Genomic DNA, 14,615 nt, shown 5'->3' on the forward strand with positions numbered 1-14,615 from the left:
TTTTATGATACCTAGACTGTGATTTAACCTCCAAAAGTAGAAGGGATTCAATTAATTGATTGGATTTCAGTTTAATTTGTCTCTAGGTGAAAACACGCCACATCAAACAATTTGGATTCTGCTGAAGATTAGAATAGTAATGAATCTGATGACTGAAAACTAATGCATAAAATTAAAAAAAGAAACCAATAAGATTTTCAATTATTAAGTAATGAATAAAAAATTTTTTTTTATTTTTTGCTTTTAAAGCTAAGTAAAATCAGTTTACAATTTTAGCAATAAATTACATGGTAAATATCAAATTTTATAATTGTATATTACAGTACACATTTCTAAATATATTAAAAGCTTATTTTTATTTCAGAGAAGCTAATTAAGTTTTGTTTCTTACTGGGATGTTAGATGAGAATATATTTTTTATATAGTAATTTTAGAGGAATTTTATATCGTTGAAACACCACTTCAGTAAGGAGTTTAAAAAAAAAAGAGAGAGCAACAGACACTAGAAAATGGTGCACATTTAATAGCTCTGAGACTATTAAATATGTGTCACATTAAAAAAGATAGAAAATATTCATTTGGGTTATTTGTTGTGCATAAAACGTAATAGTGCAAAAATATTAATCCAAAAAACGCCATATACTAAGGTTGGATAGATATTTTTGATGCTACTATGTGTCCCACCAATTTCTTTTCACACAATTTTGTGAACATTTAGTAATAACCACTTCGTCTAACCAATCAATATTTTATATTCTATTGTTCCATCGGCCAAGTTCAGAGTAAATTCAAATCTGAACCTAGGAAAAATACTGTAAAGTTAATAATCTTGAGAATTCAAAGTTCAAAGATCTAAGTTCAGAGAACCGCTACTTAACCGTAATCGTAGTACAAGAGATAAAAATTAATATAACAAAGTCGAATATAAAATCTTCTCTTATGCAAAAAATCTTCACTGTACTGCTGGAATATTATTATAAGCAAGTGTCCAGTAATTTAAGGGTAATTCTAAAATGTGTTGTGATTCGCATATTTATTGTATATCACATAGTCTTGAGCTTGGTGCTTCATTTTTACCATGTGAAAAAAAATTACATTTAAATTTATTTTATCACAATAGGGCAATGTTATGTACAATGGCTTTTTAATTTAAGATGCTTGAAAATAAAAAAGTAAAGAATTGAATAATATGTATTTTATTTCTATGAAGACACCACATGGTGCCTTCTACATTTGAGATCAATACACTAATAAAAGAACAATATTATTAAATATACATCAAACAACTTTATAAAAAAAATAAACATGTTAAGTAATAATAGCCTAATAGCTGCAGTTAAATTAATGTAATGTAACATATAATAATAGTCAATTAAATAACTTTCATTACATAATACTGAATAAATGTTTGTTTAAAAAAAATAGGTAAATTATCAAACAAATAATTTAGGGTAAATAAATAAAGGTGCCCCAAATAAACATCGGTTAAGCCTTACAAATCTTATTAACTTATGAAATCGAGCCTGTTAAATCTTTACTAACCCTTAATGTAGTAGAATAGATAAATACCATGGCGATGAGAAAAACCTTATAACATTAAAATCATTATATCATAATCTGTACGAGTGTCTATAGTACTCAAAAAATACAAATTCAACGATGTATTTGTTATATGATGAACAGCTGTTATCTACAAACGGTATTGTAGCCATTTCTAATAATAAGGTTATATCAATGTTCTTCCTACCAGCCCTATACACATATGATTAATTAAAATACAGGATGTTCATTAAGTCACACAGTCTACATGGAAAACAAACTATATTTTTAATTTCCAAATATTATATTTTAATTTTCCAAATACATCCACAATAAATATTCTAAATGACTACCTTGAGCACCAATGCAGCTATCAACTCATTTTTTCATGTTCAGTGAACCTTTTCTTAGAACCTTGCGTGCTGATGTTGTTTCCATTTTTTTTTTTTTTTTTTTATTAATCCGAAATGTGCGGGTTGTGCTTGAGATTGTATCTTTCAAATGATTTCATAAATAAAAATTTGGTAGTGAGAATATTAAGTGACTGTCAAGGCTGCAGCCCATAGGAAATAACATGTTCATAAAGAAATTCATAAAGAAGTCAACAGCTGACTTGGCCCCGTATGTCATGTAGCATTATCATGCTGTGACTGGCAGTTTCAAGAAAAAAATTAATGATATGGTAATGGAAGGCAGAAGACTGAAAGAGCTTGAGATCACTAAGACAACAGCAGACTGTCAGCCACATTTACTCACAACTGATCAAAAGTGTCAACAAATCAATATTTCTAAACACGTGTGGAGCTATTTGAGTATAATAAAGAATTTTTGTGCTACTTCATAACAGGTGACAAAATCATAGGTACATTACTACTGATCTGAAACCAAGGAACAGTCAAAATAGTAAGTTGTAGCCAGGGAAACTTGCTCCACAGAAGATGAAAACTGTTCCATCAAAAGAAGAAGAAAAAAAGAGTAGGTGTAAAAGGTGGTTCTTTTTCAAGGCAAAGAACAAACTTGTTTTGTGATTGTGACACCAAAATTGTTTGAATTAGGCAACAAAATTCTTTCCATATCCTGCCTTCTCACTTGACTTAGCACCTTAGCACTACATCTATCTTTATATATGAAGTGGCTTGCAGGAAAGAAATTTACCTGAAATGATGAAATTATTGCCAAAACATCTGCCTATTTTGAAAACTTGGATAAATCTTACTTTAAGCATGGGATTAAAAAATTTGAGCATCACTGGACTTGGAGTATATTGACTTGAAAGATTAATTCATTTTTCAGGAATGTAAAAATAAGTTTTATTCTAAAACCAAAGAAAGAAAATATTTTATTTTTCACTGAGGAATAAAAGATTACTTTTCCTGAAAAAATTGTCTTCTTTATTTTTGCACAGATTTATCTAGCACCCTTGTAATGTACTAAAGAATTTACACAGCAGAGATCAAGTCTTTTTTATACTATGCAGTTAAAACGTTTCTTCTAAGTTTATTTTTTTAATTTAATTAAATTTTATAGTAGGTGTGATTTATCCAATAATAAATTTCCCAACAAAATAAGAACAAATAAATAAACCATATGTAAAACAGTAAATTAGTTTGAAGAAATTGGTGGTAGTTTATAATATTCTGTATTTGCAAAGGGAAACCAAAAGCTGCCCTTAAACATGATAAAAATAAGTTTGTTGATAAAAAATATCCTTAAAATAGTATTATATTTTCTACACTACAATATTTTATAAATTCAACAATTTAACTACATAATTAATCTATTATTTCAGAATTGAGTAATAGGTGACTAATTCTCTGCTGACCTTTGTAGCATCTGCCTTTTATTTGGAGGTTCCAGGTTTGAGTCCCAGTCAGATGTGGCATTTTTTCACATGCTACAAAACTCATTAACATCCATCATGGTAATTATTATTGGCCTGTTGATGCTATAAATAAAAAAATTATTGTATGGATCACCACATGGAATAATTTTATCACCTGTCATCACCTTTTTTTATTATTTTAACGATCTCCTTAAACCTCATAACAAAATATTTATATCTTTTGCAGATGATTCGGTCTTGATCTTTTTCATAAAAATGCTTGGGACAAAATTTGTGGTACTGCTTTCGATGGAAATTCTTTTCTTAAAAAATGGTGAATTATAATTTTCTAAGCCTAAACATACAAAAATATGAATATGATCCATTCTATAAATAAGGGAGATCAACTTAACATAGTTAAGAAACTAAAAACGCTATACAACTTGTAATATGAATTTTAAAGACTAATAGAGAGAATATCTATCATATGAAAATTAAACACAAGCCCAGTTTAATTACAAATGAAAAAATTTATTGAAAAATCACACATAACTTGTAAAAAATGAAAATTAATATAATACAACTTTTACAAAATGAGAAAAATTTTTGGCAGTAGGGTGTTAAAAAAAAAGGTGCATTTTACTATAGTACAATCATTTTATAGTATGATTTAATTGGATATGATAGCACATTTAAAAATATTGTACCTATAATTTTTTTTTTTATATAGTAAATGACAGAAAAATTTCTTCTAGTTGACTTATTAAAAATAATATGATTATAAAACAATTCAAGGTGCACGCCTAATTGCTGTAAGTATTTATGTAGTTATTAATAGTTTTACCGAGTCTGACTGATCTTGACCTCAGCCAGCATATGCATCTTTATTTTTGTTGGTTGATCTTAAAAATATCTCTAATTACACGCAGCATAAAAATAAGTTACTATTTTTTCTATTATAACAGTACTTTTGTTATTTTAATTTTTTTTTGCTATCTGTATTTTTTCTTAGTCACTAAGGTTAATTTATTTCTGAAAAATCTTGTTTGTTTTTGTTTCTGTATGACATAAAATAAATAAATAAAACAATTCATACAAGTAATTTCAGAGGTCAGTTTCTCTTGAACAAGCGATATTATGATGCAAAGATCTTTTAAATTTAATCATGTGAATAATCCTAAATGAATTAATTATAAATGGCTAATTTGCAGCATCTAAAAACTGAAAAAGCAGACAAGAATTGTTGGTTATCATATTACATGGCCTTTTATTACAGAAGGAAAATTTACAGATACTGCTTATCATTACTAAGAGTCAGTAGGAAAATACCAGCCAGTATGTAGTAGAGCAATCAAGTAACTCATCATTTAACAAAGATAAAATAACATGTCATTATGTTCTGACATGAAAAGTTTTAACATATGCATTTCAATATTGTTGTATACAAGATGCGTTAGAAACAAGAATGGTTTTTTTTTTACTTCTTATATAGAAAGCAAGAAGAACCGATTGCAAACTTTTTAGTACATATCTGAACCTGCACATCTGAACACTCTGTTGTTCAGTTGACTGCAAGTCATCATTTACAGTTAAGAAACTATTTGCCGGAATAAAGTTAAGTAATTTGTGAATTTGAAATTTTTAGTAAAACTGAACAAAACACCAATAGATTATTTTCAAATGCCTATTTCAGTAGCTGTAAGCATGTATTGTGTATGTATATGTGTATTTCAGTTGCATAAAAGATTAAGAAATGGAAGTCAAAATGTGGAAGACAATGAATGTCTTAGGCAATCATCCATTTAGAATCAAAGAAAAAGTAGAAAAAATTGGCCAGATAGCATAAGAAAAGCACTAGCTCAATGTTCAAATGATAGCTGAAGCTGAAAATGTTGACAAAAACACTGCATAGAAATCATCTTGCACTTTTCAATGTGAAAAACATTTGGGGGGGGGGGGGGTTTGAAGCTGATTGGTCCATGTCCTGCTCCTGGATAGCTGCATATTATTGCAGTTAACTGGACATCAGTAGTTGCTTTCTTAAGAAAGTCCTTTTAAAATGTCCAAAAATCTGTAACTTTTAGAAACAATATCAAATAGTTATTGACAGAACTTAAGATAAGTTTCAAAAAAGAAATGCTCACATCCAGAAAAACTAAATTAAATATTTGGAATACTAAAGATGATAGCATACAAACCTTTAGAAAATTTTATAAAAATATAATCATGAGCAAAAGAGGAAAAATTGACAAGAATCGAAGTTTGGTGTAATTCACGATTTAAACTTAAGATTTACTTAATGACCTCAAAGGGAAAAGGACAGATAAAAACCATATTTCATTAGGCACAAATTATCAGGGCCGAAGAAACAAAAAACTGAAGTCACCCAAACAGAATAATGGAGGTGACATGTAGCTATTGCTTATGCACTGGAATGCAAGAAGTGTGATGAATAAAATGGTGGAACTGAGGCGTGAGGTTGTGAGGTGTAACAGTAAAATAATTTGCAAACAGGAGGCTTCCCTACCAATAGATCCAGAGAGAATAACCAAAATCAGGGACTATGACTATCACTTATATTGAGAGAAAAGAAAAGGGGAGGAGGAGTTGCCACCTTTATACAAAAAAAACCTTACTCATTGACGATATCATAACTGGCATGAAGGAAAACTTAGAATACCTACCAATAAATACATACATTCCTTATCAAAAAATAATAAGAGAAGAGCTTGATTGTTTACCTTAGACAAAGCTATTTATGACAGTTGGAGATTTTAATAGCAGACAGGGCTCATGGAATAAAGGTTTGGAAAACCACAATGAACAAATAGTTTCTGAATGTATACAAAATAATGACCTGCTGCTCTTGAACTCACCATGGGATACTACTTACCAATCCCCTTCTTCTGGAACTACAAGCATATTGGATCTTTCACGCATTTCACCAGCTCTTCTAGACTACTTAGAAAGTTAGTCTGTAGGAAAGAATTTGTCAAGTGATCATTTACCTGTGTATTGCAAGCTTGGTTTCTCTACTATAAACAACCCTAATACAAGGGTTATTTTTTTCAAGGTCTGATTGGTCACGAAATTAAAACCACAGTGAAAATAAAAAATTTTTTATTTGTAACAAGTATTTACAGTTACACTATCTCTCTACATAGTCGCCACTCCGATTTAGACAATTGTCATAGCGTGGTACCAACTTTCCAATACCCTCGTCATAGAACGGAGCCGCCTGTGTTTTCAGCCATGTTTTTACGCTGGTCTGCAGCTCAATGTCTGTGCCAAAATGTTGTCCTCCTAGCCAGTGTAAGCAAAGAGGTGAAAATCGGATGGAGCCAAGTCCGGGCTGTATCATGGGTGACCAAACATTTCCCAATGAAAACGCTGCTGGAGCTTCTTTGTTAAAGCTACAGTGTGCGGCTGAGCATTGTCATGGAGAAAGACAATGCCTAATGACAACATTCCTCTCCGCTTATTCTGAACTGCCCTTCGTAGACGTTGAAGAGTCATGCAGTATGAGGCTGCATTGATAGTCGTGCCACGTTCCATGTATTCCACCATACATACACTTCCTGTTGGAGAAGGTTCGCTTGAACTTTTTTGGTTTACTGGGAGAATGAGAATGCATCCACTGTTTGGATTGTTCTTTTGTTTCTTCAGTTTTGAAATGGACTCATGTCTCGTCTCCTGTGACAATTTTGTTCAAAAAATCTTCTCCTTCATTGTGGTAGCGCTGGAGAAACGTTAGGGGGCATCCATTTTCATTGTTTTGTGATGGTTGGACAGCATCTTGGGAACCCATCTCGCACACAGTTTGCAATACTGAAGTCTCTCACTCACAATGGTGTAGAGAGCTGACCTTGAAATTTCAGGAAACTAATCACTCAATACAGAAATTGTGAACCGACGATTTTCTCGAATTGCCTCATCCACTCGCTCAACGAGATCATAGATCATCGTTTGACACTTGCTTTCTTCCCTGACCGCCTGCATCATGAACATCTGTATGTCCTGCTTTAAAGTTCCTGCACCATTGTCGCACTTTGCTGTCACTCATTGAAGTTTCACCGTACACATTACTTATTCGTCGATGAATTTCAGCTGCATTACACCCCTCAGCCTGAAGAAATTGAATTACCGCACGCACTTCACACTTGGCGGGAGATGCTATTGTTGTAGACATGTTTACGTGCTAGCAGCGTGTTCAAAACTAAATGAAGTGATGCGGTGTGATTGAAGGCCATACTGGAAATGCTGCGCAACACATATGCACAAAGGTTCATCCGATTTTTGTTCGGGTTTTACTTTGCGACCGATTGGACCTTGAAAAAAAATAACACACGTACAAAACAGAATCTACAGAATAGATACAGAATAAAAGCTTTGATTAATGCAGCACATAAAAACTTGCAAGAGAGGATGTTCATGACAAAACACATCAAAGTCCAGGTTCTCCTGCAAAACCATCCATCCATCGTCTAGAAAAACACAATTTAATTTGCAACTCCTTCAATAATATCATATCAAACATAGAAGACCAATCTACACAAAGTGCACCAGAGGTCTTTCCGATGGTAAGTTCCACTCCTCTGTGGTTAATTGACAACATTAATATTGAACTAATCATCCCTGGAATTGTAAAAAAGGATGAAGAAATTAAATTCCAGACTTCCTCTTCCAGACAACCTTCGAGCATATCGGCGTGCAATATTATGGATTCCACTGGATTTTCACAGAGGATCAGTTGAAGGTAATTAGGGGAATGCTGGACCTGCCTTCTATGACCAAACAGCCGACAACACAGAATCTCTGTTACCATCAGGACCTACCTGAAGTGTTTTTGTAAATCAAATTTGCACAACTTGCAGTGTTTTTGTAGATGTTTTGGCAAACAAAAAGATTTCTTGTGTATTGTACTAATAAAAACGTTATGACCTTTCAAAAATCATGAAAAACCTGTTAAAAGCGATACCATTTTGAAGTAGTTACCATGCTACAGTAGTTTGAAGTCATCCCCAATCCTTTCTAAAAGAATTTTTACTTGTGACAAAATATGGATCTTCCAATACAAACCAGTGACAAAACGACAGTCAACCCAATGAAAAATACTGTCATTAACAATACTGAAAAGAACACATCATCAAAGCAAGTTCAAACTAAAACTGTTGATGTCAAGTGTATAGTTTTTCAAGAATGGGTTCAACAAGGCATAACGGTGAGCCAGCATCAAAGAAAGGAAATTTTAACACACTGCAAAGTCTGAAAAAATTAACAAACTTTGGAAAAATGATTTCATTCTTCATCCAGACATTGCTCCTGTACTTTACAGCAATTTATGTAAAGTAATTTTTGATTGATAAATACATTATTACATAGGAACATTCTCTATATTCACCAGATCTGACACCATGTGACATTTTTCTTTTCCCAAAAGTGAGATTTGTACTTAAAGGCTGAGTCAGTTGATGCAATACTGAAGAAAATAGCAGATATTTTAAAAAGGTGAGAGAAACTGATTTGCTCCACACCCTTGACCAACAGAAAACAAAACTGTGTCAATGAAAGTGCAAATGGGAATATATTGAAGGGGACAAGCATTAGAATTGTAATAAATAAATAAATATATATTTATATATATAAAGATGAGTTATTGTAGCAGTCTCATTATTAGACACCTCATAAGTTGTGAAGGAATAATAAGCCTGCCAGACCTCTAAATCTATCTTCATTGGATTATCTCTTTCGGGAATACCTGAAATATAATGCTTACAAACCATACCCAGAATTGTTAATGATCAGAGAAAATGTATAACTAATGAAACTACTTGTATGTCACCCAATACGATACAACCTCAAAGTGGATATAACTTGAAATTTGTGTGCTGCAAAGCTGCAGAAGGGAAGCACTTTTAACAGTTACCACAAAAAAGTGAATTTTCAAAGCTGACTACTACATAACTTAAAAATGAAAACCAATACATATATTGATATCTTGAAATTAACTATTTTCTTACACTGCCTCAGGTAAATTCTGTTTCAACAGCTTATCTACCCAAGTATACCATTTAATTTTATAATAATTTTGTCTAGTGTCTGTATTGTTGCTAAGTTATTACATAAAAAGTTGAATGGTTATAATCACAACAATAATAATTGAACATTAACTATAAAAGCAGGTATTGGTCACTGAATACAATATTAAGATGAATACCTAGGTTTTCTCTTGATTCATTTCTCATCTGATTTTTGTAAATTGATTGTAGCTAAAAGTTGGATTAATAAAATATGTATATACAAAAATATTTGAATTATCTTTGATCTTGATTATTTTAATTTAATGATTATTTTAATTTAAATTATAAAAAAAAAATCATATAGTAACTGAACCCTTTTACATCTAACAACAGGCATAGAAGTAATATAAATTCTTTGTCTAAAGAAAAATATACTGCCTGAAAAGAGGTATCGAAACAGAAACTTTTGAATGAAAGACAGCGATGCTACCACTCCAATATGAAAGTGGACACTGGTTTTAGATTCTAAAACCAAATTATTTTAAATCTCCACATATGATTACATAAAAAAATTTTATTTTCACAATAAAATTTTTTTTATCTAAAACACGAGTAAAATGTGAACTTACATCACACAATATGGAGTAAATCTAATGAAGGACATAACTTGAAAATAAATCATTTAAGCACCTAGCCCATGTTTATAAGATTGTCTTTTCTCAATTTTAGCTTTACAAAGGTTTCAAGAGTAACTAACCATTCTCCAGAATCACTTTTATATCATTAATAAATTAATTCTCTTGAAAACAAAACATATAATTATAAACTAAATTTCTTATTTAATTTTGCCAAAGTATTAAATTTATCATACTAATGTTACAAAATATTAAATGTTTAATTAACAGACCAGGCAGTGTGGTATAGATGTTTACATTATATACAATGTTTTTTTTCCATAGCATCTGAGATATTGTTATCATAAAGGCATTTCTGTCTTAATCAAATATTCTAAAAATCAAATTCCAGTCATAGTTGGCATTTGTTTTTCAAATACTAAAAAAATTATTAAACATTATGCAACTCTAATTGGGCCCAAGGCAGTTGATAGAAGATAAATAAATCAACTGCAGATGAGGATCTAAAATGCAATTTAAGGAACCCAAAGACTACCAGTTCCCATAAAGGAAAATGTATGATGACAAAGTGATTTTCAAACATAAATTTCTAAAAACGATTTGTGGAGTAAAACAAAACAACACACAACCTACAGAACATCTTGTTCAAACTTTAACCAAATGATCCACAACTGTACGCATCACAATCAACTATCTTTGACAAATTCAAGAATAATAAAGCTCCATGTCTTCTCTCTGTCACTTATCCATTCACGCAAGAACTTTGTAGCTAATTCAAATATTGTCCCCTAAGTTGACTAACTTTCAAATTCATATTGTTCTTTACAAATATAATGTTAATATTTCAAAAACTAATCATAGATTGCTCTTTTATATTTGTTTAAAGTATGGAGCAAAGTCTTAAATTGGTCACATTTCCAGATCACTTTTTTAAATACAGGCATTTCTTTAACCAAACATTTCCTCATATCTGTATGGTTCTGCAATAAAAATTCTTGGAACCAAGTATAATTCCTGAAAATTAGGGGCGTAAAATAAATTGTTATAATATGAAAAAGAATTAAACTTGGCCAGCCTTATCTAATAAACTATTTTCTTCCATTACCAAAGTTAAATAATTCTGAGTGCAGTTTCCATTCTAAAATAAAACAATAGTACACGTAATATCTTTCTCTAAACCTTATTTGAATTTAATTAAGGAAATCTTATAACATTATTTAAAGATCAAAACCACAAAAAAGGAAAAATTCTTTAACTTCATAATGCCTAAAAAAAATTAAACAAGTTAAATTAATTAAACTCATATAAGTATCACGATACTATATGTATAACAAGAAAAGTACCCTCATTACGTATATGTCTAAATATTATTATATCAAGCAAAAATTAATAATCAACATTAATCAGAAACACCAAATTAATTAGATTTTGGTTATGCTTAATCAAAAATTATAAAATATAATATGAAATACAATTTTTTAATTAGTAAATGTACTTTTATAACAAAGTTTTTAAAAAAGTATTGTATATGCCTAAAAATTCAATGAATTTTAAAATTATAAGCAGTGAACTTCTCGAAAGTAACAAAGATAAATAAATATAAAGTATATAAAATAAAATTAATTCAATAAAGACAAATAAAATTAAGTAGATTTTGTTATCAATTTACAGATACTGGGGGACATGACAAATCATACTGCAGACGTTTTCAAGGCTTATTCAATTAAACATTAAAGGGCTAAACAATCAATTCAAATGAATATTCAAAACGTTTTTGGTATGATAATAAACTTACCAAGGTCAGAGAATAAAAACAAATTTTATTAAACTATTTGAAATAATAGAGGTTACAATAGACAACTAACAAGAAATAAAACTGCTGAATTACCTCTAATACTTTATATTCTTTTAGAAGTTCCTGCCAACCGTCTTCACAGGTCGTAATATCATCGTAATCCATTTTATTCTGATTATTATTAAAACGTATCCTCTTATTTAATCAAAATTTGAAGACTATCAGGTTAAAGTTAATCTGAGTGTAAACAAATTGCCACCTACGAACACAAAAGTCTACATAACTGAGTACATCACATAACTCCGTATCATTTTAAAATAGTATACATCTTCATTTAAATAGAATAAATGCATCAATAATGTTTAATTCAGAGTACACAGTATAACTCGCACAAATTCGATCATCTGCCACAGTTTGACTTGCAACTGCCATCTATACCAAATGTTGTTTCGACGGAACTACTCCATGACTTACGTAATAATATTTTTCTATAACAAAAAGTCTAAATATTAAACTCTGTATAAATATTCTGTAGTGGAATATAATTAAATCACACCTTATAATTTAGCAATCTCATCTCAGTAAAAGTGTTTTGTGAAAATAAACTGCGAAAATATCCTAAGTACATTTTTACTATCTAGGTAGTTAAATATACATTAGGTGCAATATAAAACTAATAAACTAAGGTACGTTAATTTTCGAAGATTGCGTAGACACACCAACAATTATTAACAAATATTTTATTTATTAATTTTGATTGCACAAAAAATTATTTCTTCTATTGTTCAGTTACATGACACATGCATTTTTCCTAAGCAATAACAGAGTTTGATTAACCTTAGACTTACTGATCATCAATTTCCGAAGTAATCTTATAACAGCTGTATTCACTAGTGTTTATCCACTGAATAAATTACATCACATACACTATACGGCGGATTTCAGAGATGCCCTAAAGATTTTGAGACCCTATTTTTACCTGTTAGTATCATTTATTTTTTCAAGCATGGTTCCTTACTTAAATATCCAAAATTTGAATAATTTTTGTGTCTTCAGAACGGTCACCAAGTCCCTTTACGTTTAAAGAAATAAAATTGCATTATTTATTATTATTTTATTTAATATTTTTAAAGAAATAAAATTGAATTATTTGTTAGTTTATTTAATATTTTTAGACATTAAAGTTATTTTAAATTACATCTGTATGTATTCCTCCATTGTCCATGCGTAGTTTTATCAAGTGCCAATTGGGCCTTTTGACATTCTCTCCAATATGGAAGAATCAGTCATAAAAACAGACTCTGACAACATTTTGCATCTCATCAACATTCCTAAGTTACAATTTGTTTTGTTTGGCTATGCTCCAAAGGAAGTTGTGAGGTTGTTAAGTCTGAATTTCTAGGTAGCCGCTGAATATCATAGACCTTTCCAATACACCGCTCTTCAGAATTTTAATGTAAAAAATTCCTCACCAGCTGAGCACAATGAGAAAAAAAGTCTAAAGTCCATCTTGTTGTAAAATGGCAATTAATCCATACCAATCAATTGAAGCCAAGGAATAATATAATTTTTGACTTTTTAAAGTATGAAATATTTGTTAAATACTTCCTTCAAAAATGTATGATTCTAACAGATGTTTTTCGCGTGTTCGATTTCGTATCTATCGGATTTTCTTACCATAGGTGGAAGTGTTGGGTATCTCGTACTCTTCTCGAGGCGACACTGTTGGGAATCTGGAAGGATCTCTGATCTTTTACGAGGTGAGAGCGCGAAAACGATCTTGTGGATCAGAAGGGCTGGGGTTACGGTGTTTAGGTTCACGATCTGCGCTGCGGGATCTCTCGGGTCTCGTGACATCTAGAGACTCGGGCTCTATCGTTTCTGCTTGCGAAAAGGGTGCATAGCTCGGTGAAAAAGGTATATTCCCTGTCGATATCGTTTCCGCGGCTGCTTCCGAAGGAGTTGGTGATTCAAGATTTCCAAAATATAAACCGTCATCCTAAGATGTGCTGGTGCTGGGCAAAGAAACTTGTGTGGTCTGTACGAATATTGTAGCGTATGCGGAGTGGTCGTTAACGAATAAGGTATATTTAACGGTTTTTCCGAACGTCTCGGTTTAAACAATTCCTTGATTATTCTATTATATTTCTCCGACTTGCTACATTTTATCTGACCGTTCGGTTCCAGATGGGCACTGGTAGCAATCAAAATTTTCTTATAAGTTTTCAGAATAGTTTTGTTTGACGGATCTTTCGGATCCGTCACTTGTCTGAATACTGTTAAATCTAACAATTCCGGGGATAATTCGGAAGCTTTATCGCCAACGTACAACCGATGTTGATCAATTTTTACTTCTTTGTCGCCCCGCCCATAATCCACTTGCCATCCTTATACCTCACACTAAATACCCGATCGATTGCTTTTACCATATGAGGGTCCCTTACCTGGTTCAAGTGGAACATCGCGTTATATGAAGTATGGCGTTTCCTTTAGCCTCCTCTTCAATCGTCTTTTCGCTTTCGAGAGTGTTGTCAGGGTCGACGCTTAACATTTCCGCGAGTTCAGTTTCGTAATCCGTTTTACCATTACTGTGGTAATCATAATCATCATCATAGGTTGTTGATAATTATAAGTCTTTCGATAAATCTTCTGGTGATGATGACTGTTGTGGTTGTTGCTGCTGGTTATCATTTTTTGTTTTCGTTTTCAACATCTTTAATGAACTCGAGCAATTTGGTTACGGGTTTGAATAGTTTTCCCTTTCCGATTCCTCTTCGGCTAAATTATTGACATACGCCGAGTGT

General features: G+C 31.3%; 1 protein-coding gene across 1 annotated transcript in view; it reads right to left on the reverse strand.

The window, feature by feature from the left end:
• The window catches only part of LOC142324035 (transmembrane protein 120 homolog), a 43,359-nt gene extending 31,105 nt beyond the window's left edge, over positions 1-12,254 (reverse strand). Inside the window, exon 1 of the mRNA XM_075364614.1 lies at positions 11,905-12,254. Coding sequence (XP_075220729.1) covers positions 11,905-11,976 — 72 coding nt within the window. The 5' untranslated portion in view covers positions 11,977-12,254. The remainder of the gene's footprint in view (positions 1-11,904) is intronic.
• Positions 12,255-14,615: the final 2,361 nt, after the last annotated feature.

The sequence above is a fragment of the Lycorma delicatula genome, chromosome 4 (assembly GCF_047948215.1).
Source record: "Lycorma delicatula isolate Av1 chromosome 4, ASM4794821v1, whole genome shotgun sequence".
Lineage (NCBI taxonomy): Eukaryota > Metazoa > Arthropoda > Insecta > Hemiptera > Fulgoridae > Lycorma > Lycorma delicatula.